The 26596-nt window shown below is 57.2% G+C and overlaps 9 protein-coding genes and 2 non-coding genes across 11 annotated transcripts; 3 read left to right on the plus strand and 8 right to left on the minus strand.

The window, feature by feature from the left end:
- Positions 1-233: 233 nt before the first annotated feature.
- Positions 234-2546, minus strand: F5144DRAFT_488410 (peptidase family M41-domain-containing protein; the record flags this gene model as incomplete). The annotated part of the gene is made up of 2 exons (XM_066785659.1): positions 234-1039; positions 1103-2546. 2 exons carry the CDS (start codon positions 2544-2546, stop codon positions 234-236), a joined length of 2250 nt encoding a protein of 749 aa, XP_066645362.1.
- Positions 2547-4302: 1756 nt separating this feature from the next.
- Positions 4303-7790, minus strand: F5144DRAFT_205672 (fungal-specific transcription factor domain-containing protein). The gene is made up of 6 exons (XM_066782964.1): positions 7444-7790; positions 7244-7371; positions 7126-7190; positions 6750-7058; positions 5462-6698; positions 4303-5407 (listed from the first exon to the last, which is right to left on the minus strand). Exons 1-6 carry the CDS (start codon positions 7645-7647, stop codon positions 4516-4518), a joined length of 2835 nt encoding a protein of 944 aa, XP_066645363.1. The 5' UTR covers positions 7648-7790; the 3' UTR covers positions 4303-4515.
- A 3320-nt stretch (positions 7791-11110) lies between these two features.
- F5144DRAFT_531173 (carbohydrate esterase family 4 protein) lies at positions 11111-11974 on the plus strand (the record flags this gene model as incomplete). Its single annotated transcript, XM_066786940.1, has 3 exons — positions 11111-11430; positions 11481-11848; positions 11901-11974. The coding sequence occupies 3 exons, from the start codon at positions 11111-11113 to the stop codon at positions 11972-11974; spliced, it is 762 nt and encodes a 253-aa protein (XP_066645364.1).
- A 154-nt stretch (positions 11975-12128) lies between these two features.
- Positions 12129-13679, minus strand: F5144DRAFT_646891 (glycosyltransferase family 1 protein). Its single transcript, XM_066792900.1, has one exon. The coding sequence runs from the start codon at positions 13593-13595 to the stop codon at positions 12165-12167; it is 1431 nt and encodes a 476-aa protein (XP_066645365.1). The 5' UTR covers positions 13596-13679; the 3' UTR covers positions 12129-12164.
- A 959-nt stretch (positions 13680-14638) lies between these two features.
- Positions 14639-14735, minus strand: F5144DRAFT_t79. Its single transcript has one exon. It is a non-coding gene; the product is annotated as a tRNA-Ser (tRNA).
- F5144DRAFT_569600 (uncharacterized protein) lies at positions 14684-15051 on the minus strand. The gene has a single exon (XM_066788708.1). The coding sequence runs from the start codon at positions 14981-14983 to the stop codon at positions 14714-14716; it is 270 nt and encodes an 89-aa protein (XP_066645366.1). The 5' UTR covers positions 14984-15051; the 3' UTR covers positions 14684-14713.
- Positions 14993-16610, minus strand: F5144DRAFT_592042 (uncharacterized protein; the record flags this gene model as incomplete). Its single annotated transcript, XM_066790326.1, has 3 exons — positions 14993-14999; positions 15269-15537; positions 15675-16610. The coding sequence occupies 3 exons, from the start codon at positions 16608-16610 to the stop codon at positions 14993-14995; spliced, it is 1212 nt and encodes a 403-aa protein (XP_066645367.1).
- A 215-nt stretch (positions 16611-16825) lies between these two features.
- F5144DRAFT_569606 (major facilitator superfamily domain-containing protein) lies at positions 16826-19446 on the plus strand. The gene is made up of 2 exons (XM_066788709.1): positions 16826-18096; positions 18174-19446. Exons 1-2 carry the CDS (start codon positions 17148-17150, stop codon positions 19109-19111), a joined length of 1887 nt encoding a protein of 628 aa, XP_066645368.1. The 5' UTR covers positions 16826-17147; the 3' UTR covers positions 19112-19446.
- On the minus strand, positions 19357-19444 carry F5144DRAFT_t78. The gene has a single exon. It is a non-coding gene; the product is annotated as a tRNA-Tyr (tRNA).
- Positions 19447-19729: 283 nt separating the features above from the next.
- F5144DRAFT_488333 (Alpha/Beta hydrolase protein) lies at positions 19730-21238 on the minus strand (the record flags this gene model as incomplete). The annotated part of the gene is made up of 4 exons (XM_066785655.1): positions 19730-19942; positions 20116-20519; positions 20595-20929; positions 20988-21238. The coding sequence occupies 4 exons, from the start codon at positions 21236-21238 to the stop codon at positions 19730-19732; spliced, it is 1203 nt and encodes a 400-aa protein (XP_066645369.1).
- A 751-nt stretch (positions 21239-21989) lies between these two features.
- On the plus strand, positions 21990-23089 carry F5144DRAFT_592046 (3-hydroxyacyl-CoA dehydrogenase; the record flags this gene model as incomplete). Its single annotated transcript, XM_066790327.1, has 3 exons — positions 21990-22106; positions 22190-22289; positions 22356-23089. The coding sequence occupies 3 exons, from the start codon at positions 21990-21992 to the stop codon at positions 23087-23089; spliced, it is 951 nt and encodes a 316-aa protein (XP_066645370.1).
- Between the last annotated feature and the right edge of the window lie 3507 nt (positions 23090-26596).

The raw sequence follows: 26596 nt of genomic DNA on the forward strand, positions 1-26596 counted from the left end.
AAATAACAAAAAACCAAAGGCCTTCTTTCTAGCAGCTTGCTCTTCCCTTTCCCTCCCCGTTGCAATGCGCCATACCTATTGATACAAACATGTATACGAGTTGAGTAGTTTTATGAAGACAGGGGGTCAGGGAATCAGGGATCCGTCCGACCGACCGCAGCACGGGTAGGTAGTGCCTCTCTCCGTCACCTATTTGGCTCTCTCTCCTTCATCCCTTCTCGCCTCTCACCCCCTCACCTCTTATCATCAGTCGGGGGCTTCTTCTCATCAAACAGCGCCGGCTCCGCCTCATCAGGCGTGTCGGTGCTCTCGGTGGGGAACGGGGGCGGGGCGCTCTTCTTGCCGTGGCGGTTATCAAAGAACTTGGCAAACTCCTCCTTCTCGGGCCACTCGCGGGGGCCGAGCAGGCGGACGAGGTCGTCGCGGGTGAGCATCTCCTTGCGCAGCAGCTCCTCGGCGACGATGGCGATCTCCTTCTTGCGCGCGACCAGCAGGTCCTTGCACTGCTTGTAGGCCTCGTCGACGATGCGGCGCACCTCGCCGTCGATGGCCTGCGCCGTCGACTCGGCGAACGGCTTGTGCAGCTGGTTCTGGTCGTTCTCAAAGTGCAGCGGGCCCAGCTTCTCCGACATGCCCCACTGCGTGACCATGGTCGTGGCCATGCGCGTGACCTTCTTGAAGTCGTCGCTCGCGCCCGTGGTGACGGTCGGGAAGTGGAGCTCCTCCGACACGCGCCCGCCCAGCGTCATGGCCATGCGGTCCATGAGCTGGTTGGTGTTCATCAGGTAGGCGTCGCCCGCGGGCAGGTACTGCGCGTACCCGAGCGCGCCCTGCCCGCGCGGGATGATGGACACCTTGAGCAGCGGGTCCGCCCACCGGAAGTACCAGCCGCAGATGGCGTGCCCGGCCTCGTGGTAGGCCACTGTGCGCTTCTCTTCGGGGCTGAGGACGAGCGACTTGCGCTCGAGACCGCCGACGACACGTTCGATCGCCTGCTCGAAGTGGATCATCTCGACGGTGGACGCGTTGGCTCTGGCAGCTAGGGGGCCGTTAGTACCTAAGGAAATTTAAACTTCAAAAGCAAGGGGAAATAAAAGCATACCAATAAGCGCAGCTTCGTTGACGGCATTGGCAATGTCAGCGCCAGCGAAGCCCGGTGTCAGAGCAGCGAGACGGCCCGTCAGGTAGTCCATGTCCTCCTTGGTTAGGATCTTTTGCAGATGAACCTTGAAGATGGACTTGCGGCCCTTCATGGTCGGCCTGTCGATGTGGATGTGCCTGTCGAAGCGCCCGGGCCGCATCAGCGCCTTGTCCAGAATGTCGGGCCTGTTGGTGCCAGCAAGGACCACGACCTGCTCCGAGGTGTTGAAGCCGTCCATCTCCGTAAGAATCTGGTTCAGCGTGGCCTCGCGCTCGTCGTTGCCGCCGCCCTTGAAGCCGCCGCCATCGGCACGAGACTTGCCGACCGCGTCGATTTCGTCGATGAAGATGATGCAGGGCGCATTCTTGCGCGCCGTGGCGAAGAGATCCCTGACACGGGAGGCGCCCACGCCGACAAACATCTCGACGAACTCGGAACCGCTGACGCTGTAGAAGGGCACCTGCGACTCGCCGGCCGTCGCCTTGGCGAGGAGCGTCTTACCAGTACCAGGAGGACCAGAGAGGATGGCACCGCGGGGGATCTTGGCGCCTAGCCTCTGGAACCGCTCGGGTGTCCTGAGGAAGCTGACGAACTCCATAATCTCCGTCTTGGCCTCGTCCATGCCCGCTACGTCGGCGAACTTAACCTTGACCGCCGAGTCGTGGTTGAACATCTTGGCCTTGCTCTTCCCGAAACCAAACATGTTGCTGGAACCTCCGCCCACGCCGCCAGCCCGACGCGATATCCAGGCGAGCAGACCGACAATCAGGATGGTCGGCCCGAACGCCATCAGGAGGTTGGCGGCCATGCCCTCCTGGGCATAGCTCACCGGTATCCTCTCGGAGGTTGGGACGCCAAGCTCCTGCTGGGCCTCATCTAGCCTCCGTTCAAAGGCGTCGACGGAACCGATAGAGAAGTAGTAGACGAAGTTGGGGTTTGCGGCCTGGGAGTCGGGGTACATGTTCCGTACGGCATCGCGGTTGAGCTCCACCCGCACGCGCCTGTCCACAACGACGAGCTTCTCGACCAGGCCCCGGTCTAAGAAGTTCTTGCGCAGCTCCTGCCAGGTGATCTCGCGCGACGACTCGGAGGAGAAAAACATGGTGTAGAATGGGTACAGCATGACGGTCGCGATAACCCACGTGATGGGGTCGGATCCGTCGAACCGGCGCGGCGGTGGTGTTTGGTTGGCCCCCCCTTGCTGCTTTTGCCCTTTCTGACTTGACTGACCTGACTGCTTCTTCTTCTGCTGTTTTTGTTGTTGCGCCTGCTGTGACCGCTGCTGCTGCTCCCCTTCCTGCTCTTGCGCATTATCCCAATCTTGCTCCTTTCCCTCCCCCGGTTTGTTCGATGTAAAGTCCGGCGCCTTCCTTTCCTGTTCTGCTGCCTCGAATTCCGACGCCATCTTGTATGCAATTTTTGGAACCTTCAGAGCATCCATCATGCTGAGCTGCCCGTTCATCTTGCGTCGCAGAATCTCCCGAAGCTCCTCCGGGACACCCAGATCCCTAAACTCGTAGAATATCTCCCGTATTTCGGCCCGTTGGCTTTCCGACGGAAAAGAGTCCGCAAGCCGGTTGAGCTCGTCCTGTTCTTCCTTGGTAAGGCGCACAAACCCCGGAGCGAGTGGCCGTCGCGGCGCGGGGGGTTCCTCCTTCGCATCGGTGGCATCGTTCTGTTTCTTTGGCGGCTGGTCTGGGGTCTCGTTCTCGTCTTCGGGTTTCCGCGAGTTGGTCGACTTGAATCTGGCGGCGAGGAGGGTGGTTGCGGTGGGCGTGACGTGGGGAAAGCGGGCCACACGGAATGCCGGTCGTGCTAATGGCCGTAATGGCAGCCTTGAACAGCGCGCCAGTTGGCGGGCTGAGGTGCGAAACATGGTCGCTGTGGTGGTGGGAGGAAGGGAGAGGGGGAGGGGGGGGAACCCGGCTGAAGGCGACGTGGGTTGCGAATGCAAAGGTATCTGATGAAGATTGCGGGTCTTCTTTTCGAATCTGGGTCCCGTTACACCAACCCACCCTGGAAGTCTCCGAGCTACGGCAGGGCACTGGAACCTTCTTTTCCCCTGCTTTTCTCGGCTCAATGCTCAATCTTCCTTGGTATCGTTTTCCCTGCTGCCGCACTTCCTGGCGATCGCTTTGTCGCCGCCGAAATCGTCAATGTCCACCGGTGGATGGTGTGCGTCTCGTGAGTCCGACAAGGCCGAGCCGGAAAAACCAAGCCCTGCAACAGTCCAATGGATGACGCCTGGCAAGCAGCGGGAAACATGCTGCCAGGCCAATGCGCTAGTCCCTAGACAGCTAGCGTGTGGTCACGTGTCTCTAAAATCAACCTCTTCCGGCTGACTGATGGTGGTTTGCGCTTCACCTGCTCGGGCCGGGCAACCCATTGCACCGTGCCGGACATGTTGACTCCTTAACGCCGGCCCTGCCGACCTAGGCAGTTGAGGTTGACGTGTACGAGTTTCAGCAGCACCAAAGAGCGTATTGTTTCAATACCTTGCTTACAATAGGTACTTTGCTTGACTTGCCTCAGGCAGGCATTCGTCTGAACAGGAGTCTGTCTTGGAAACAAAATGGATTTCATCCTAACATGTTTTGTCGTACGAGGTCAGATAGGGTACTGTCTTGCATCTGAACATCAGCCCACTCCCATCGTAAGCCTCAGCTCTAAGTGGAGCAACCACACGCCACCTCTTGGCTAGCAGTTTGGCAGTTCAATCCTAAGGAACTCTAGCAGTTTGCGCATCTCAAAATAGCCCCGCCACACTTCCTTCCTTTCATCCCGCTCATCACCCACCCACCAATAAGTCAGACTCCCGCACGGCATTTCCCAAGAATAGCCCAGCAAACGCAACGCTGTCAGTATGTTGTGTCACCCTCCCCTGTCCCGTCCCATCTCATCTCTGAACTTTGCATCGTGATTCGACCCTGGGGATGGGCCATTCCCTAATCTGGCTTGACATCGGTCAAGCTGGACAGAAATAAGCATCGGTTAAAGTATTCGCATTCGATGTCCTCAGCTTGAACTGCCCTACTCAACGTACCAAGACGGCACTAGTAATCTATACAAACCATCCACCAGACATATAGGACAGGAGATTTACAACGGTGTACCCATAGCTAAGTATAACATGATCAGAAAAGAAATGGAAGTCATAAATCCCTATAAAGACATATATCGTAGAAAAGAAAAAAAAAAAGAGAAACACAAATCCACCCCAAAAGACAAGAATACCTGCGCCCCGCTGTAACCCAACAGAAACCGACCCATCCATTAACCAGTCTAGTTGACACTCCCCCTCATACACGCACCCACTCCCACTTCCACCTTTCACTTCACACCTACACCCGTCACAGATATCTCCCTCACAGAAGTCACCTCCCCATCGGCCCCTGCCCTTGCCCTTGGCCCTGCGCATCCTGCCCCCCTCCCCCAACACCACCACCACCACCGCCCCCACTCAAATCCATATCCCCAAAATTCCCATTCTCCACGCTCGGATACGCCCCCCCACTCATCTCCGCCCAATTCCAATCCAGCGTCATCGGCAGACTAAACAGATCCTGCGGCAGCATCGGCTGCTGGTACAGCGCCCCTCCCAGGCCACCACCCAGCGGGGGGCTGCCCAGCCCCCCGCTCGTGTCCATGGCGCCGAACGCGGCCATGTCGGCAAAGGTGTTGTACTCGGAGCTGTCGGGCGTGAACTCGCCGTGCCAGCCGGTGGGGGCGAGGCCGGGGGACGGGGACTGGCTCATGGTGCCGTTCATGGGGCTGTAGCTGTTGGGGTTGTTGGGTGGGGAGCGGCGGTCGTTGGGGAGTGGGGAGAGGTGGTTTTGGTTGTTGTTGCTGTTGTGGGCGGCGTGCATCCCGTTCGCCTGGGGGGTTGCGGAGCGTGCTGTGGTGGGTCGGGAGGTGGGCGGGATCGGGTTCGGGTTGAAGGAGGGGGAATCGGCCGCGTTGGTGTTGGTGTTGTTGGGGTTAGCTGCTGGTTTGCTCAAGGATTGGTCCTGGTTCTTCCGCTTCCGTCGTGAGGCATGGTCCTTCTCTGCCTTGTCGATCACCACCTTGGCGATCCGGTCAAACTCGGAGCATACGCCGAGCATGCGGTGGACGCCGCCTGTTTCCGCCTCGTGCCCAAGCATTGATAGGAAGTTGACGACCACATTTAACAGCTTGGTGTCGGAGCGTGCCCTGGGGTCGAGGGGATTCTGTAAGATGTGCCCAAATAACGTAACTAGTGCGGACACTGGGAAATACAACACCATCCTGCAGCGGGTTAGGAACGGAGGTCGGCTAGGGCAAGAGAGGGGGTCGGCTTACCAGACGCAGGAGAAGTCGCCCTGAGGAATGTACTTGAGCAGAGATATCGATGCTCTGGCGGCTGAGGTGCACAACGCCGCCGAGGAGAAAATGCGGGGATTCAGTGGCCTCGCGTTGAGCCCCTTAATAGCAAAGTTGGATAGACGACTAGTCCAGTACCCGTGATGGATCGACATGCGGTGGATCGTGGTGAGGCAATTGTAGTAGTTAAAATGCAGCATGACGATGTGGAGAATCAGTGGTGTATGCGACGCTTTAATCTCGTGTTCTGGGCGGAAATCAATCGGGATGTGGTCCTTCCAGTCCTCCAGCTCCTTGTCGAGTTCCCCGATGGTGTTCAGCAGTTCGCCATCCGATTGTTTCGTTGCCTTGGTCGAGTACAATTTGTTGTACACTCTGCTTTCCACGATAGAGAGCTCGCACATGACCCGGAAAAGGTTCATCTTACCCTTTCCGTCCGCCAATGGAATGTTGCCGATACCGTCCGCAGGGTCGGCATCGGGAAGTTCGACGTTCATGTCGTCGTCGTCTTGCGCAGGTGGCCTCCCGGAACGAAGACACAAATCCTTGTCCAACATGTAGGCTATCCAGAATACCCGCTTCCGCTGCTCGATCTCGATGGGATTGAGGTTGAATCCTGTCCCTCGCTTGTGCAGGCCGATGGTGTGCGAAAGTCGAATCGCCGTGGCAATGAGGAGGAAGGATGGTTGCGGGTTTGGAGTCCCCTGCATGAACAAAGACATACCCAGCAGGGCCTGGACGCTAAGCAGGTCAGTGTTGCGCATCGCCAACTCAGAAAAGACGGCCATGGCGTTCTTGATGTAAGCCCATGCCTTGTCATCTTCCTCTTGCGGCACCAGGTTGCTCATGACGCGCAGGCGGTGTGCGATAGCCAGAGCCACGTTCAAGCTCGCCCACCATCCGGATCCGGTATAGGGGTCATCCGAGTACTGCCTCTCTACCAGATGCATAAAGGTCGGCTGGTGGAATAACGGAAACATGCAGTTGAAGTTCTCGAAATAGTCCTTGAGCAGCGACAGCGCCTCCGGCTTCGGGGGCAAATCTCTGAAGACAGTGCGGCGGAAGAGATCCCCGAAGACATCGGGCTTCCAAGCCGTCCACTTGTGATCGTCAATCGAGACATCCGAAATCATCTGCTGGAACGATGAATCCCCCATTTTCTCGTTTACCCACTGAACTCCTTTGGGTGAAAAGATGGAGAACCCGGAGGATGAACCTTTTGTATGTTAGCGGCCAGGGGACGACACAGGGAGGGCTTGATCCGTACCGATATATCGCGTTTCGCCGTTGGTATTCGTGACCAATGAGCACATCATTTCAGAAAGTTCGGCAACCTCTTCCCGCTCGTCGTCCTGACTGTCTTTTTCCAGCGTGACAGAGCTCATTTTATCGCTGTCTTTAACAGGCTCGGGGGATGCCAACGAGCTATGGGGTGTTGAGGCGCGAGCCTCTTGACCCGGCACTGGTGGGGAGGACGTTGGGTCGGAAACCGCCTGGGAAGCCTGCCTCGATTGTTGGTGCTTCTCGACAAGCTTCTTCTCCAAGGTTCCGAGGTTGTCGTCTTCGCCGAGAAGGCCTGCGCCAACGACGTTAGCGGGGGATGGCTGCAGGTACCCATTTGGGATGCGAAACACCAGGCATACCTGATAACCTCAACAGGGACTCCATGCGCTCCAAGCGATTCTCGAGCCCCTCAATGTACTTGGCGCTGTTTCCACGTGTAAGTCGAGGATCTACAGAATGTCGACAACGGACACTCACCCCTTGGGAGGACTCCGCTTCTTTTCTACTTGGGTGAAGACACAGTCGGTCTTGTAGTTATTGCAGTGCGTGCAAGCTGGGAGCTTTCCATCGCACTTGATCTTCTTCTTCCGGCACATGTCGCATGCCTAGTAGCATCCGCGGTCAGCATGTCGGCCGCCCTATGTCATCCAAGCACAGCGGTAACCCCTCCAACTCACCCTCGCAATCCTCCTCCTCTTTGCCTCGTTTGTGTCGTCCAACAATCCCTGGTCCCCGAACATTTGCGCGGTGATCAATTCAGGCGGTAACTGGGGCATTTGGATCCCATGCTCATTGTAGCCGCCGAATATCTGGGGGGGCGGGTTCATGAGTGGTGGTGGCGGGATGGGCATCTGGAAGCCCGAATGCATGTGGTGGTCCATGGCGACAAGCGGTCAAAACTCGGTCGTTGCGGAATGGAATCCAAGGCTCGATGGGTGACGGTTGGAGAGAAACCTGGGCCCTTTGATCAAAGGTCAATGGGATCAGGTTATTTCGAGGCGGCGGGGGTCCTGCTTGTGTAGCAGTGTAGCCGCTGACTGGAAGCTGCTATTATTACCGTCCACTCCGAGGACAGGATGCGCCGGAACAACCGGGAATAGAGGCTGAGCAGCCGTGCAAAGAAAAAGGTTCAGTAGAAGGACGCCTAGTTATCGCTAGGGCATGCTGGATGTCACAAGATATCGTCCGGTTCCACAGCGGTTTGTTGGTTGTATTCCGTGGCAGAGCAGAGTTGTGGATGTCTAGGCGATCCTTGGTGGTCGTCAGTGTGGAGAGACGGGAAGCCACCTCCCGGGAGCGGATGCAAGTGGCGAGAAATTCGAAGTAGGGCTGATAGGCGGCCACGGGAATCAAGACGGCGAAGTGTGCCGTTGCATCCAGGATTGATCCCAACTTTTGTTTATCACAGAATCCCAGGTCGACAGGGAATCGCAGAAAGAGACCGGACGAAGGTCGTTGATACGGGGAAAGTGCCAGTTGATGACGGGCAGTGCTTGACGCGTCTTATGGCGGGGCCGTGGCCCACCTAATTCAATGCAGTCGAGGCCCCAGGAGACCAAGCCAGTGTGCCAGAAGCATGTGGGGGAGCGGAAAACCGTCCGAGCGCACGGACGGCAGCCCAAAATTCAGGGCGTTTTTTCTCCCCTTAAACTGCTTGGTAAGCTCCTCTGGCGGAAGCAACCGAACGGACTCTGCCGATGTGAAATGCCTTCCTGGGTTGAAGATCTGATGACCACAACGGACCTGGGATGTATTTGACGGCCATACTTGTGTAATTACTGCCAGATGCTAACTATGAACTATCCATCTATTTTATCGTTTTCGTTCCTCTGACTCGAGTTTACGGAGGGGCTTGCCTCACCACACACTCAACCTACCTTCACGGCACCCGCACTGCGGAACCCTAAAATTTAACGAATGATGCCCGGAATCACAATCAGTGACACCTGAATCTCATGTTCGGGGTCCGGCGAAAACAGAGCAAATCAAGCGCAAGACCATGTTCCTGACCCGGGCTCCGGCGTTTGGGAACGGCCAAGCGCGTGGCAGGGGTTCCAGCCTTGCAGCTTGCATCATCGGAGACAAAGACCAGTTCCCATCGTAAGGACTCCCGTCTCAAGGATCTATCTAACATGGGCTCATGTCGGGCCGGGAGATGTTATGTCTCGCTGCGCTTGGCTCGAGGCCCTTTAAAGAGTGCGCATGGTATTCGGTGGGATTCTAGGATGCAGCTAGTAGATGTTTCTAGAACTCGTTCATGCAAACCGATTGCGGCCTCCAAGGTTTCTATCATTGTCTTTGCTGCCATCTCATGTCGCGGCGGTCGTGCGCATCTTCAGGCCGCAGGTGGCCGGCCCCTCGCTTCCATGTCCCTAACTTGCAGGGGTGTGGTTGTGAGACAATCTTGAAACGGACAAGGTTGGGTTGAGAGCAACCACGGCCCACCGCTGTGACGCCATCATGGACAATGACAAATTCCATGCTTGTCGGCGCAATATCACTACGATTTGGATCCCACAAAAAAGGGGAACAACGAAAATTGAATGAAAAATTGGGAAAAAGAAAAAGAACTAAGAAAGGAGTAAAGTGTTGAAGTAAGAAAAGAAAAAAAAAGCGAGGACAAGCCAACAAAAAAAACCAAGACAAAGGGGGACAATAAAGAAGAAGGCAGAACGAATCGACATAGATTTCATTAATGGAGCGTTCAAAGGGAAACGGGATCTGGTAGTCCTTGCGACGAATTCCGGGAGCGAAGGAGGTTGCATCTGACATTCGATGATATAACTCAAGCCTGAAGTGAGTTGACGGGGACAGGGCAACCAGAAAATACGCAAAAGAACCATGAAAACGAAGTGCGGAGGTTTAGTAGTTAGTAGAACATTAAGTTAATCGGTTGACGCAGTTTGAAAATTAAAAAGGGTTTGAGACCTCGACATGGCCGCCACCATTCAACCTTCAGGAAAGGGGCATGCCAGAGTGTTGAAGAATTATATATTTCCGGTTGCAACTGAAGCAGCCTACGGGTGTATCCAAATAACGGAGAAGTATAAGTGAAACGACCTGGAGCGGACCGCATTGCCCATCTGGAGGATGTTTATTCCCCGTGCAGTTCTTATATCTTCAAGCAGTCCCCTTCCTAGATCACTGGTTCCTACTGCTCGCTCCACAAGGAGAGTGCTGTCGATATGCGAAAGATTGGTGCAGGTAGGCCCTCCTGTGCAATCCATGAGGTTACTACGGGTTGAGCAGCCATTACATTGCCAGAACTAGAGTAACAGATGATCTGCCCCATGGGTACGCATTCGGTTTCAACATAGGTGCCGTATAGCCGGCCCAGGACTAGGGATGTGATGAGCGAGAACTTCGGAGTTGGCCTGGAGGCCCATTCATGAAGTACAAATTACTCCATTTTGCTAGCTTGAACTCGGTCTCCCCGAGGTTAACGCAATTGTAGGCTTCCCTACGTGATGCTAGGAGCACACTCGAATGGTAGAAATGTTGTCATGGATGAGACGAGCGTTACATATCAAAGAGATAAGCAAGGTCCGTTCATTACCAAACACGGAGCTTTCGGGTTACCCTATGAGGTTGCTCAATCTACATGAGCTGAGAATTTATCGAATATGAACCGTGAATAGGATATTACTGTAGACTTGCCTTTCTCTAACGTGTGGACTACAACGATTCAGCACTGAGAGAAAATCTGATTTCCTTCCCACTTATCCACGGTTTATTTGTCACCTCCATCATAAGCTGCTCTACTGCGTAAGTTACATGGATACTTGTTGTCTACCTACATTGGATCTGTTAAACTTAATAGCGGTTCGCGCGTTAGCTTAATCTATCTATATCTACTCCAACTGCAAAGCTTCTCTGCTGCGCCCACGTGCAGTCCCTGGAATGGACGGAGATCTTGCTCATATGTGGTTAAGTGTTCACCAGCGGCTAAATGCCGAACGGGGCCCCGGGTTAATATATTCTCGACTACGGCGAAAGCCGGCGGTTGCATGATATTTACCCATGAGCAACCCGGGAGCTGGTCCGCACTCATGCGGCCTTGGCGTTAAATACCCCAGACTTTCATGTTCCCATGATTTCGGGCGGATCCCCAAATGGTTGTTTTCAGACTTGATTCCGCTCCTTTGCTCCGAGGTACAACTCCTTCCCCACACCAGACGGAGAAACTAGATGAACGGGGACGTGTCCCGGGCTGGAGGGTCTGATGGCAGGGTGATATTGAAGCGGGGATGGTTGGAATTCCCCGGACATATATAGTTGGGGCTGATGGGCCACATTCTTGTTTGCACGCCGCCAACCTTCACCCTACTCCAGAGACACCTCAAGATGCTCGCCGAAACTGTCATCGCCGGCCTCCTGCTGGCTTCCGGCGCGGTTGCCGCTCCGGCACCAAGCCCGCTCGAGTTCGTCAAGCGGGCTCCGAGCCCCGGCGTGGTCATCCAAAAGTGCAGCAACCCCGGGATGCTCGCCCTTGCGTATGACGATGGCCCGTACCAGTACACCTCTGAGCTGGTGGACATCCTCGATGCGGCCGGTGCCAAGGCCACCTTCTTCTGGACCGGCACGCTCTATGGGTGCATCTACAACCAGGCCGCCGCGGTCAAAAAGACCTTCGCCTCGGGCCACCAGATTGCCTCTCACACATGGTGGGCCGCCCTATCTCTGATCTTCCCTCACACTTATTTACACGCAACAGGACCCACGGCCACATGGGCAGTATGAGCGCGCAACAGATCCGCACCGAGATGACCAGGGTTGAGGACGCCATGGTCAACTTGATCGGCAAGAAACCGGCCTACATGCGCCCCCCTTACCTTGAGACGAGCGGCCAGTTCCTGCCGACCATGGCCTCCATGGGCTACAAGGTCATCACCGACGATGTCGACTCAGGTGACTGGAACAACCAGTCGCCGCAGCAGAGCCAGCAGGTCTTCCAGCGTGCTGGCGCCGGCGGCAACGGCCACATTCCCCTCATGCACGAGACCTACGCCGGCACCGTCCGCACGCTCACCCCGTGGTTGATCAACTGGGCAAAGCAGAACAACCTCAAGCTGGTTACCGTTGGTAAGTTGTACTGGGTATCGTGTGAGCGAAGGACTATGCTGACTCTTTACAGCCGAATGCCTCGGCGATGCCAACGGCGCGTACCAGTCCGGAACCTTTACGCCCAACGGCCAGAACTCCTGTTAAATGGAGGCCGTCAAAGGAACCGATGAAGGTTAATGCTGTGGAACGAGCAGTACAAAAACACGTATATAGTACCTGGTTTTAGTACATAAATCAATCCAGGCAAATTATAAGCTTCATATCATCCCAAACTGATATTTTGTTTGACATACAAAGAACCGCGCTTCCCGGTTAGCTAGTTACCTACAGTCTTCTACCCCTGAACCAGAGCGAGCAGCTCTCTCTCGACAACCTCTAGTGGGTTTCCCTTGGCCACTTCGACCGCCAACTCTTTGACTCTCGTGCTGTACTTGCCCTCACTATCCAAGATCCGATCAACAGCCGAAGCGACCGCTGAAGGTGATGGCCTTCCAGTGCGCAAATTTATGCCGACGCCGGTCCACTCGACCCGAGCAGCCACCTCACACTTGTCCTCGGTGAGGCCCGCCGCCACCATCGGGACGCCGTTGACGACGCAGTGCATGAACCCGCCATACCCGGCGTTGAATACCATGACATCGGCGTATGAAAGGAGGGAGTCATACGGGAAGAAGTCGACGACGTGGATGTTGTCAAGGCTCACTGCCTCTTCAGGGGCTGGGAGAAGTCCAGGCGGAACCTCCAGCCCCTGTTTTCCCAGCAGCGCAATAACCAACACATCCTTCCTCCCAGCCAATGCTCTGATCGTGGGGGCCAGCAGCATGCTGTAGTCTCTGGCCAGCGTACCCTGCGAGACCACCACAACTTTTGGTCTCGCCGGACTCTCCACCACCTCCCGCTTCCACCACTCCGGAAACACAAACCCCACCGGCACCACCTTACTCGGCGGCAAGCAGCCCGCAAACTTGACATGCGCCGGCAGGTCCGGCCGCGGGTACTCCAACACCGGATGACACAGCTGCAGCGTGGTATCATGGGCCGTGACACTCAGATTGATCATCCACTCATCCGGCACGTCCACCCCACCCGCCTCCCTCATCCTCTCCCTAAACCCATCATACGCCTCCCTCACCACATACTCATACAACCACTCCCTCAACAACCCATCCCTCTCCTCCACCATCTCCCCCTCCCCCGGCAACAACCCCAACGGAAACGGCGGCACCCCCTCCCCATCCAACATCAACGGCGTGACATTCACCCCCAAGCTCCTCGGCATCACCTCCCCCTCCCCCCATCCCGCAGGCCTCTCCGCCCCCCACTTCCACGGCAAATACCCAAACCACATCGTCTCGCACACCACCACCACCCCCCTCCCACCAACCGCCCCCCCCACAACCTCCCTCTTCACATATTCCAACGCCCTCCTCGTACTCTCCACCTGCCCCCGCACCTGCCCCACAAAGAACGTCCTAAAATCCTGCACCATCCGCGGCAACCCTTCCGCATAGCGCGCGCGCGCTGCCCCCCACTCCCGGTAGGGCCCGTGCTCGAGGGTCAGGGCGTCGCACACGGGGAAGAAGGTCGCGCCCGAGGCTTCGATGAGGGCGCGGTGCTGGGGCGCGCCGACAAAGGTTACCGGGTAGTGGTGGGCGGTGAGGTGGCGGGCGATGGAGGTGAGCGGGAGGACGTGGCCGGGGGCGGTGGAGGTGGTGCAGAGGATGAGGATTGCGGGGGGGAGGGGGGTTTGGTTTTCAGTGGACATGGTGGTGATGTTGTAGTTGCTGGGGGAAAGCGCCGTGATGGAGGTTGGATATGACGGTGTGCGTGTGTTGCCTTAGGATGGTATTGGGCGAGACATGGTTTCCTCAGAGCGGAGTAGAGGCTTGGATGGTGAACCGGGATATAACGCAGGATGTCCGGAATGAGGTTTGGAGTGTTGCGACGCTTGGCTCCGGACTCCCCCGGCCGCGGGGCCGGACATGTGGCGGGCCGATGCAGTTCCTAAAGTTCGGTAGGTATTACCATCACTTTATTGTTTAGCCGTCATGCTTTTTGCAGCGGGCCGCTGTGTCTTGTACTCTTGTGACGGGCGGTCTGGACCCGGACTTCATAAACCGGTTCCTTCGCGAGCATGCCGAGCCAAAAGCTCGGGACCGATAAAGGTACAAAGACCCGAGAGATGATAATCCAAGTTGCTGTGTTGTGATGGTCGCGCTGAATGACTCGGTACCTTTCTCGTATGTCTTTTTCACAAGGATCTTTTCTGTATCGAATGTCTCGCACGGTAAGATGAAGCAAGCCCATAGAATCCGGTTAGGGAAACGATAGCTCGCTGTCAGTTGCTATAACTGTTTCTATAAAGCGAGATATGTAAATACTTCGGAAGGAGAGAGTCGACCGGGATGAAGATAGGTATTGTTCATGACGTGTTGCTTCAAGGCTAGTAGAGAAGGCCGTAAAGTTCGAGTCATCTTTAGGTAGAACTTAGTACGTGGAGACCTGTGAGTGAATACCGGAACCATCTGTAGAATACTTCGAGATACCTATGCACGTGCTAACCAAGCTCGGTGTTGACGATGGCAAAGCTCGCACCAAGGAGGGGAAGCTCGTCGACTCTAGCTTACTAGTATATTTCGTATCTAGGTAGTGGTCCGAGGCAGAGATTCCGGGTAATAGATTCAAGTAGTGAGTTCGACCAAGGACCAAAAGCTGCTATCTGGACACCTAAAAAGCACTCTTCCCACAACAGGCAATACGAAAATAGGGGCTTATCACAAATGATAAAAAAGGCAAAAACATATCAAACGACAACTACAAGATTCGAACTTGTGAGGGCGAACCCAACAGATGGCTCGAACGTGGAAATTCAAGTCTGTCGCCTTAACCACTCGGCCAAGTTGTCATTAAAAAGATATTGGTGGTCTTCCGGCTTAAGAGGCCAACCGTTGTCGGCGTGACAGCGAAACAGGGGAACAAATAAAACATTCTTTCCAGTAAACAAGAAACCCAATTCGCAATTACCAGTACCTGGACTCGGCAAAATGTAACGTCAATTATAAGGAGGCCAAATATGAAGTCGTCAAATCCAGGGACTCGCAGCCCAAGCTTAGCCCGACATTTCATTCCACACACCCGACGCCCCCCAATCATCCCCCGCCATCAACGACTCCAACGCCGCCACCAACACCCTCGCATACTGTCTCCGATACGCCACCGCAAGCCTCTGATTCTCCGTCCTCGGCGGCGGCAACCTATCCCCACCCTCCCCCTCCCCCTCTTCCTCGTCCTCCTCCCCCAACCCAACCTCCACCAACCTCCCATAATCACCCTGCAACTTCCCCCCCAGCGCCGCCCTCACCATCTCCACCACCCCCGCCACCTCGCGCGGCGGCGGCGGCCTTACCACCACCTCCGTCTCTGCACCCTCGCCCATACCCACCCCAACCTGCCCCGCCCCCGCCCCCGCCCCCGCCTCTCGCAGCCACTGCTCCGTCATCTGCACCTGCGCGGGGGTTGCCAGCGTCAAGGCCAGGTCGGACAGCAGCGCGGGCTCGAAGTGCGCGAAGCAGGGGAGTAACGCGAGACCCCTGCTGGTGGTGGTGGTGGCGGTGGCGCCCTCCGGCGTTGTCGTCGTCGCCGTGGGGGACTGGTCGTCGGAGGGGTGTGGGTTCAGGGGTTGCTGCGCTCGGTAGACGACGAGAGAGCTGGGGTGGGTGACGGGGCGGAGGGAGACGAGGAAGGTTTGCGGGAGGAGGGGGTTGTGGTTGGTGGCTGTTGGGGTGGTGGTTGAGCCGGTGGCTGGGTCGGAGGTGGGCGGGCGCTGGGTCTTGCGCAGGTGCACGTAGTCGTTGTGCAGGGCGGGAGTGGGCGGCAGGATGAAGCCGTAGCCGAGGAGGAGCTCGCTGTTGGTTTTGAGGCCGTAGTTGTTGAAGACCTGCGCGCCGGGCGGGTAGTGCTCCCCGCACACGAGCGTGCAGGCGTTTGGGGGGGAGGTGGTGTTCCAGGAGTAGGCGGCGGTGGGGGAGTGGTTGGCGATGTCCAGGAGGGGCTGCAGGATGGAGAAGTCGTCGAGCTCGACGCCTTGGGGGAGGAGGGTGGATACGTGCTGTTTTGTGGTATCGGATAGGATGAGGGAGGGGCGGAAACTGCGGCTGGTGAAGATGGTGAAGGCCCATTTGTACATCAGAGAGGTGTAAGCAGCGACGTCAGGGAAGTTCTCGTTTTTTAAGAGCTTCCGGGCTTGCTTGAACTCTCCCTTGACGTTGGCCTGGATCTCTTGGATGGCGACATGGGCGTTGGTGCACTCCAGATATGCGATGTCGTCCTCGGGCCAGAATGCCGGCAGAACCCAGGCGTTGACTTGGTCTGGGGCGGGTAGGGTTGCGAGGTACGGCCACCAGAACGAGTCCTTCCCCTTTAGGTACTCCTTGATCAGAAAGAAGCGGCCGAGGACATGGGGCGGGACGAATTGGGTGAAGCTGGGAGGGAATGCCCCAGTCCGCGGGCTCGGTGGAGAATCGGCGGGATTGATGGCGGCATCATCGGTGAGTTTGATGGGACCATCGATGAGGGCGTTCAGGTAGCTGAGGGTTGTTGCAGCGGGGCAAGTAACTGCCTTGAAACCCGGTTGCAGGGCATCGCCGGTTGACGGTTTGACGCGCAGGGAATATTTGGTGACATTATCGTTGTAGATTTCGAGAGACGGATGCAGTTTTCCGCCGTGTTTCTCGGACCACTCAAGGAGCGTGTCGAAGCGGGCTTGTTCTGAGGGCTTCATCTTGAATTTGGACTGATTTGGAAGGAGGGGTTGTCGGGAATAAGAAGAACACAACTTAGTGCTTTGGAAGGGATTAGTCAACCTCGCATCTCGCCGTCACTCAGTCGAAAAACTGCCCCGGCTTGGCGATACCGGCCCGACTCTTGGTTCGGGCCCGCATAATTAAGCGGAGCGGAGCCGACGTAACCCGAGAGCAAAATCTGTGAGCTGCGCACAAGGGCTTCATTTCCGAGTTATGGTTTGATCTCTGACGCTCATTTTTATGTAAATGTTTATCATGGTTTCCAGTTTCCTTTCAATAATTTTTCCAGTTTTTTACCGGTTTGTTACGAATAAGAAAAGACGATGTTTTGTGGTTTAGAGGTTTCCTCGGCCAACTGCGGGTCTCCGGTCCCTGCCGATCTCAGGGATGACGTCTTGACTCGGCGGCGCCGATGCAGGACATGATACTCCACACAAACTTCTTCAATAAGAAGATCGCCTCTGTCTCACCTGCACGCCATTCCCAAGGAACGCTCAACATGGCTTATTTCCAAGATGGCCGATCCCACCCCCAAGTCCGACTTATACCAACAAGCATCGGGTCCCTTTCAACAACCCGAGGGTAGCTCGTCCCATGCCCACCCCAGTCCCACCACCGACGAGAAGGACATCACCACCACAGACGACGACGACGATGACAACCCCTCCTCCGACACAGAAGCCGACTATGACGGCCACCGACCCACCCCGCTCGAGATCCGCCTCTCGCGCACCCGCACCGCCAACACCGCCCGCTCCGCCAGCACCGTGACCACGGTGACGAGCAACAGCCCCAGCATCACCGGCGGCCGAGGGGAAGATGGCCCAGGCCGCACCACCAGCGGCCGCAACAACAGCACAACCACCGGTCCCACGCTCGCCCGCCGCACCACCACCACCATCCTCTCGCGCATCCGCTCCCGCCCGCAACCGACCTTCACGCACCCCCTCTCGCACATCCCCACGACCCCCACCCAACTCGTCGACTTCGACGGCCCCACCGACCCCTACCGCCCGGCCAACTGGCCGCTGCACAAAAAGGTCACCACCACGCTCCTCTACGGCCTGGTGACCATGTCCGCGACGTGGGCGTCCTCCTGCTACAGCGCGGGCACGGCGCAGGTGGCGGCGGAGTTTGGGGTGGGCGGGCAGACGGCGGTGCTGGGGACGTCGTTGTTTCTGGTGGGGTTTGGGGTGGGCCCGTTGCTGTGGGCGCCGTTGAGTGAGGTGTATGGGAGGAGGCTAGCGGTGTTTGTGCCGATGTTTGTGGCGGCGTGTTTTAGTTTTGGGAGCGCGGCGAGTAAGGATTTTCAGACGTTGATGTTGACGAGGTTTTGGGGGGCGTTCTTTGCGAGTGCGCCGGTGACGAATACGGGCGGGGTGTTGGGGGATTTGTTTGGGCCTGAGGCGAGGGGGGTGGCGATGGCGGGGTATGCGATGGCCGTTGTGGCTGGGCCGGCGTTGGGTATGTTTGTTTTGTTTCGTGGTGTCGGTTTTGTTGTCTTTGAGAGTGTTGCTGGGGGGTTGTGCTGACAGACATAGGTCCTATTGTCTCGACTGCGTTGGTCGTGCAGCCCGGTCTGGGCTGGCGCTGGACCGAGCACCTCGCGGGGATCCTTCAGGCCGTCATCTTGCTGCTGGCCGTGATCTTCATCGACGAGACGTACCCGCCGAAACTGCTCGTGTACAAGGCCCGCCGGCTGCGCATCGAGAGCGGCAACTGGGCGCTGCATGCCAAGTTTGAGGAGTGGGACGTCAGCGTCGCTGAACTGGCCCGCAAGTTCCTGGTGCGTCCCATCCAGCTGCTGTGCACTCCGATCTGCTTTCTCGTTGCGTTGTATGCGAGCTTCTGCTACGGAATCCTGTACATGCAGCTCGGCTCTATCCCCATCATCTTTGGCGAGGTGCGCGGCTGGTCGCAGCTGGTCGCGGCCCTACCCTTCGTGTGCGTCTTCATCGGTGCTATCCTTGGCTGTGGAGCGAACGTCTACAACCAGGTACTGTACAACAAGGCGTACCGCGCCGCTGGCAACAGGGCCGTCCCGGAGAGGCGTTTGCCGCCTATGATGCTTGGGTCGGTACTGTTCGCCGGCGGGCAGTTCATGACAGGCTGGACAGCCGGTCCCAACCTACACTGGATTGTCCCCTGTCTCGGGCTGGTGATGCTTGGAACGGGCTTCTTTACCATCTTCCAGGCGGCCCTGAATTACCTCGTCGACACTTTCACCGAGTATGCCGCCTCAGCTGTGGCTGCCAACACATTCTTGCGTTCTTGCTTTGCGTGTGCCTTCCCGTTAGTGGTTGGGCCCATGTACCACAATCTTGGAGTCGGTCCGGGGTCGTCGATCCCGGCTGGGTTTTCTGTCTTGTTGATACCCGTTCCGTTTGTGTTTTTTGTTTACGGGAAGCGGATACGGGCCGGGTCTAAGTGGTCTCGGGCGTCTGTTCATGATGGGGCCAAGGAGAAAAGAAGGACGTAGCGATAGCGATAGTGATACCCATAGACTTAGATTGAGTATACTTAATAATGTGCATATCAGCACTAATATCATCTGACCGGGGACACCGAAGCAGAGTGTTAAGAAGCGGCTTTTGTTGTTAAGACGTAGCATAACTCTGTCTCCAGAAAACGAGGGGTGATATCAAGGCTGTGTCAAGGGAACTAGGGAGAAGGAGGCCGGGGAAAAAAAAAAAGGAAAAAATGAAAAAAAGACAAAAGAATATGTCCCCTCGACCGGAATCGAGCCGGTGACCTTTCGGTATCAATAAATGCCTTTACAGCCGAACGTGATAGCCAACTACACCACAAGGGGATTTCTTGGTTGTTGGGTTGCGGGGCTTGGGGCGGGGTTCATCAGGATGACTCCAGCCGAGCCCCGCCAAGACGTCATCCTTGTGACTGAACTCCGAGAACCGGAGCCACTCGTCTCACTAAACGAAGTTGTCCACATGCATCGAAACAAATGTCGACCATTAGGTAAACAAACTTGGCAATTTAACTAGACACCGCGCGTGATCCTCGCGTATACCTATGCAGTACTTGAAGGAAGGAAAATGACCCCCGCCAAGCAGGCAAGTTTCTAAACAAACTTGGTTACCTACCCGCTGAACAAGTGGAAGAAATAGGCCCGCCCAGCAAGCCCATAAACACAAGCCCCTGCCCCTGAAGCTGTCTCGCTGTTTACATGTATCACATCACCCCATGTACCTACACCCGCCACACCACATCCCTCAACCACCTGCCCACCTCCGCCATATACGCCCCCGTCTTCAACTCCGCATCCCTCATGGCCTCCCTCCCCCCCACCAAGCTCCGAATATGCACATTATCAAACCCATGCAACACATCCGGCACCAACAACCACTTGACCCCCCCCCCCTCCCAACTCTCCTCCCACGCAAACCTCTCATCCTCCCTCCCCCCCCTCAACCCCACCAACTCCCCCCTCCCCGTCGTCACGCCGCCCCACGAATTCCCACAAACCCTCCACCTCGCCTCCGCACTCCCCCTCTCCGGCACCACCCTTTTCCCCCTCCCCGCCCCACCCCCCTCCCTCGACAACCGACACGCAAACCGCCAGCTCTCGTGCGCGAGCATATCCAGCTCCGCCGCGACCACGCACACATAGGGCGGCAGCGACTCCCGCGCCGCGTGGTGCGGGCTGAGCAGCGGGTCGCGTAGCGCCTGGCCGTACGGGATGTAGCTCCAGTCGAAGGCGGGCGCGAGGGAGATGAGGCCGTCGGTGGGGGCGTTGCGTGGCGGGGGGAGGGCGGTTTTCCAGGGGCGGTTGGGGAGCTTTTCGTGCGGGGGGTAGCTGACGTCGAGGCAGCCGTAGATGGTGAGGGCGGCGGCGGGGGTGAGGGGGTGGGTGTGGATGGTGGGGAGCTCTGTTGATGAGAAGGGGGGGATTAGTAGGTGGGTGGGGGTGGGGGTTGTTCGGGGTGGTTTGGGGGTGGACGTACGGGATACGGAGAGGGCGAGGTTGGCGCCGGCGGAGAAGCCTAGGATGGCCGTGCGGCTTGTGGGACCGTCGGTGCTTCGGTCGATGGGGAGGGAGGTGTCGGCGAGGACGGCGAGCAGGAGAGCTTCGAGGTCGTACAGGCCGGTGGGGAAGGGGTGGGCTGGCGCCTTGGAGTAGTTGAGGGAGATGACCAGGACGGACTGGGTGTTGGCGAAGGCCCGGTTCCATTCGTCGTCGTCGCGCTGGTGGCCGATGCAGAAGCCGCCGCCGTGGATGGTGAAGAGGGTGGGGAGCGTGGCCTGCGAATTCTTGTTATAAGCGCGCGGCAAGAAGATGCTGGATTGTGCCCGGTCAGACTGTGAACGTTGGAGTCCATATCGTAGGTTTGGCTCACCGCACGGGTAAGTGTGGTCGGCAATCGTAGGTCTTGATCATGTCGGGCCAGCCCATGGGAGGGGCTCGGGATTCCTGCCAGTCGCGCAGCCAGAGCACAGGTCCCAGGATGCTCTTCAAGCCGTACATGTAGCCGGCATACATGAGCTTCGTGAGGAAAGGCGGCGGTTCTCGCCGCAGAACCACCTCCTTGTCATGGTCGGTTTTGGGGCTCGTGTCATTTCGCTGCTTTCGTTGGGTGAGGTTCGTCATGGTGAGCCTCTGTCAGAAGTAAGAATGTAAGCAATATCGCAATTGCAACATCGAAACTGCAATATCACAAGTGAAGGCGCATGTGGTCAAGGTGGTCAAGTTTGGAGGTGCGGCTGCTCAAATACGCACACAGTCAATTAACACTTGGGTGGTAGAGCGATAATAGATGAACGATCGACCGGGAAAACGACGTGACAAGTGGCAATGCGAACGACACGCGTTTCGAGACGGCAGAAGATATCGGCAGCATTGATTGCGAGTTATTGGCTTTACCCGGCTTCGGATCAGCACTCGATGCTATATACAATACCTAACCTCTGACCAAAAGATGCCGAGTTTTCCGATAACGCCTGCCTGCTGGAGGTCCACTAGTTGCGCGGTTTTGACGCACTCCGGAAATGGCTTCAAAAAACGAAGGCGCGCCCGCGTACCTCGCAGGTGCGTGTCTGGCGCAGTTGATGCGCCGGAAATTGAGTTCATGGAAGTTACCGACACAGAAGTCGGCGTTTTGGCGCCACAGGCGGTGAACTTGCTGAGCCCCAGAAGCCTCGGTCCCTGCCGTGGGTTGTGGGCCCGTAAACGGCGCCTTGGCCCCGCTGCCTTACGTCAGCTGAGACTCGGGCGGTCGAGGTCCATGGTGCATGGATGGATGGCCGAGGTTAACCGCTCTCGACCTTGAATCTCCGGCACAAGTCGAGCTTCGGTTCAACTTCACATCTTGCAATTCTTCCTGTAAACAATGGCTGCTTCAATGATGGCGGCACGACAGGCGCTACGGCTCTCGAGCCGAGTGAGATACTTCAGCTCAACAGCTGCAAGGCCGGCTGCGGAAGTGAAGCGGTTGGGTGTGATTGGCGCAGGTCAGATGGTAGGAAGCGATGAACCCATCAACATCATCATGTTGTCCGAGCTGCGAACCGAGATTCTGACATTGTGTTGCGTTAAAAATAGGGCCTTGGTATTGCCTTGGTGGCGGCTCAAAAGGCGCAGGTGCCGGTGACGTTGGTTGACTCGTCCCAGGCCTCCCTCGACAAAGGCTTGGCTTTTGCAGGTTGGGGAACCAATTCTCACAGCATCCGAGAACTTGTTGACTAAATAATCTTAACCCCCTTTTTAGAGAAGCTCCTTGTCAAAGACGTCGCCAAGCAGCGCCTTACCCAGGAGCAAGCTGACGCCGCCCGCGCCCTGCTTCAGCCCACCACCTCCATCGATGACCTCTCATCGGCCGACTTCGTCATCGAGGCCGTACCCGAGATCCCCCAGCTCAAGTTTGACATTTTCTCCAAGCTCGCCCAGATCTGCCCCAAGCATGCCATCCTCGCCACCAACACCTCTTCCATCTCCATCACCCGCATCGCCGCTGCCACCACCGGCGGCAACCCCACCGACACCTCCAACAGCTCGCGCGTCGTCTCCACCCATTTCATGAACCCGGTGCCCGTGCAAAAGGGCGTCGAGATCATCTCGGGGCTCCAGACCTCGGCCGAGACCCTCGAGGCCGCCGTGGCCTTTTGTAAGCGCCTCGGCAAGGTGACGTCGGTGTCGGCGGACTCGCCGGGCTTCCTGGCCAACCGCATCCTGATGCCCTACATCAACGAGGCCGTCATCTGCCTGGAGACGGGCGTGGGCGACCGCGACTCCATCGACGCCATCATGAAGAACGGCACCAACGTGCCCATGGGCCCGCTGCAGCTCGCCGACTTCATCGGCCTCGACACCTGCCTCGCCATCATGAAGGTGCTGCACACCGAGACGGGCGACTCCAAGTACCGCCCCAGCGTCCTGCTGCGGAACATGGTCGACGCCGGCTGGCTGGGGAAGAAGAGCGGGAAGGGCTTTTATGACTATTAGACGCGATACAAGGTGTTTTGTAATGATACAATTATCTATGGCTTGATGTACACAAAAAGACCCCAAAATAGGGGGAGCCATTGTTACCCAGTCAAATCCGTCACGGGGTTGACGGAATACCACCGAAGCCATTTCACCCATATTGCACCCGCAATCCCGCCCGCAGCTCCTCCCGCAAACCATCGGTAGTCGAGAGATTAAATGATATTGAGGGCATGCCACAAACCGGGAAGCCCATATTACGAACGATTGCTCCCCACAGGTTAATTTGTAGCGATTTGCACCAGCTATCTGGAGTGAGGTCAGTAGTGCTGAAGATGATACGCTCGGTCTTTCCATCCTTGGTTTCTGGTTGATGATTTCCTCTTAGTTTAGCAGAGGGTAGGTATCTAGAATGACAATTGTTCAGGTCAATGACCGTTCTGCCCTTGCGTACCCCCCCGGACGACAAATACCGGACATCATCTCTTATGTCGACGCGCACTCGACAAAGTATCTACCGTACCAGGGCTTGCACAGCGCCGCTTGCTGGTAGGAAAGCTGCTATATATGAGCAGCGTCAACGGCCCGAACTCTTACATTTGAAGAGCCATATCGATGGTGATCCCTGGGTTTGACCACCCCCCCACATGCCCGGCGCCAGTACGAACCATTCTCTCGATGCATGCCCACTATGCAGAGCAAACTACTGCTTTGCGTCGTATAGTTGCCCACGAAATGCGGCGAGACCACCTAGATATACCACCCTCCAACCAAACCACCAACAAACCTTGCCCTCCGATATAACTCCAGGAGGAGCTACCTTTCCACCATCTCCATCTACATCACCCCACACCACCTCACCCCACCACATCACCCTACACCCCCCTAGCCGCAACCTTCAACTGCCTACCCCTCCGCCGCCACTCCTCCAGCAGACTCACCCCGACCAGAGCCACCCGCCCGCCCCAGGCGAGAAATCCTCCCTTCCACCCAGCCACGCTAGCTCTTCAACCTATTAGCCTCCCCGGCGGCCCCCCCCAAGACAGGCAGATATCCACCTCAGACCCATGGACCACCCACCCACCCGTCGCCATCTTCCTCAGCCAACCCCCCACTCGGGCCGCGCAACCACCGCCGCGGCGAACAGCGAAGCCGCTTGACAGGGTATACTACCACCCATCCCCCTCGCTCCGCCCAGCGTATGAGGCGGCGACGAGCCAGCGCGGCGCTCGCTCAAGTTGGCGCTCGCTTTCTTCCGTCGGAATGAATGGGATCGTCTCTGGCTCGGCGAGGTGCACGGGGCCCGCGGCGGCGGCGTTGCATTATGTTGGAGCAGCGGGGGGGAGGGGGGGAGGTGTTGTCCCCATCCCCCGCCGCCGCCGAGGCCCAGCCCTCGCCGTACCCGACGACGCGCTTTGTCGGGTTGGTGCTGTCGACGGGCGCACGACGGGGCGCTTGCTGAACCTTTCTTGTTGGTGCAGAATTCGGCCGTCGCGCCGCAGTGAGCTGCAGAGTCGGAATGGAGTCGGGAGCGGCGGGGGGGGTATCGCCTCGGCCCTTGCTGCGCCCGCGGCGAGGTGGTAGTCTCCGTTCTCGTCGCCGCTGCTACGGACTGACGACGACGGGGTAGCGATCAGGTTCGCGGAGTAGTGTGGGAGGCTCCGAGGGGCTGCTTGGAGATAGGGGGCGAGGGTGTGAGGTATGGCTGGGGTCCGTGGATAAGGTAGGGCGATGTGTGTTGGCTCATGGCTAGAGATGGCGGGGAGGGGGGGAGGGAGAGGTGCGTTGAGGAAAGTGTGGTGCACCATCGCTTCGTGAGACGGATTTGGTGTTGGCGTGGGAGCGGTGGGTTACTGCTGTTGAGGGGGCACGGTGTTGTAAGTTGGTATAGGGTGTTATAGGCGTGGCTCGTCCCCCGTAGCGGCGTCAGTGACGGCGAGGCTGAGGAACCATGACTTCCCTCGCTTCCTCGAGCGAGGAAAATGTTGTGACTGGGTAGGATGTAGTTGTTGGTGGTGGGCATGGTTTCGGGGGTAACCGGTCTCCATCATATCCCCTTAGGTGGTGTGCTGGGTAGGGGAAATGGATATTAGACAATACACAAGGCATGGACACTGAAAGCTAGATTTGAAGCTTCAGGATGGTATCGACAAGACCCACAAAGATGTAGACTGAGAGAACCATGTTAAGGATTGAGTTGTTGCCAGACCCAGATCCATGAGACGGGAAATCACCGCAACACCCAGCCCAAATTCCAGTCCATCCGAACCCTCCCCCCCTAACCGCGTTCCTTCCTGGAACCCTCAACCGGCAGCCCACGGTATATATACCAGTTCCGCATCACACACTGTCACCGACCCCCCCAATTCGAGCAAACACCGGTTGGCTCAACGGCATTGGGGGGGACCCGGGTGGAACGCCAACCGAAAGAGGCCGTGGGTTCGACTCCCTCCTCGCGAAGAAAAAACCCAAACAGGGTTTTTCGTAGCCTATAGCCCTCATCCGACCGGCGGATGGGGCCTGTGGGTGAGCTTTTTTATTTGTTATTTATTTTTAATTTGTAATTTTTCCACCTCCCAGCTCGGATATGTGATGTTACAGAAGTTGTTATCACCTTCTCGAAATAATGCCCCCCCCCAGCTTCAGTCCTTCGATCACCTGGATGCTGTTGCCCGGCCACGGTGATTCGAGTGGACTAAGGAGAAATGGAAGCTGCTCTACAGTGTACGTCCGGTATTAGCTCGGCCGAGTATAGAGCAACGACGACGAAGGGGCTTTCGTTATCGTACTAGGCTGGTGATGGCTGCGTCCACCGAACCTTGTTGTTTAGTGGGCGGTTGTTGTCACAAAGCGTGGATTGAGACACCCACGAAAAACACACAAACATGAACAAGCCAACGTCAAAACCAACACGCATCCATAGCTAACGTAGACTACAAGTACAGATACACCCACCCCCTTCCAAACCCGCTCAGACATGTAACCCTCTCTAAATCGGACTCCAAAGTTACCCATCGCTCATCCCACATACCATCCTCACACCCCACAACCGCCATCACCCCCCAACACTCCACGACGCAGCAACAACCCGCTTCTAGCGGACCCCGGCACCGCGACGCACAATGATCTCCTCCCCAACATCCACCTCATCGTCGTCCGGATCCTCGATGCTCGTCCGCCGCGTCGCTTCCACGGCACGGTTGATCTTCTTCCCGTCCTCGCTGATCATGGCCTCCTCCTCCCTCGTCAGCTCCACCGGCTCCTCCGTGATCCCCTCAGGCCCCATAGCCCCCGCCGGCGTGCTGGTGTTCGATCCCTCGCCCTGCGAGGCCAACAAGTCGCCCTCTCTCTTCTCCCGCGAGAACGGCCACAAGCTGCTGAACGGGCTGATGGTGCTGCTCTTGAGGGTTGTGGTGGTGGGGTGCAGAGCCATGGGCTTGACAAGGATGCTTTCCCGCGCGGGGTCAATCCCCGACACGGTGACGCGGTCTTCCACCTCGGGCATGGCAAAGTCGCCAAACTCTT

This window comes from Chaetomium tenue (assembly GCF_020726465.1).
Source record: "Chaetomium tenue strain MPI-SDFR-AT-0079 chromosome Unknown F5144scaffold_3, whole genome shotgun sequence".
Taxonomy (NCBI): domain Eukaryota; kingdom Fungi; phylum Ascomycota; class Sordariomycetes; order Sordariales; family Chaetomiaceae; genus Chaetomium; species Chaetomium tenue.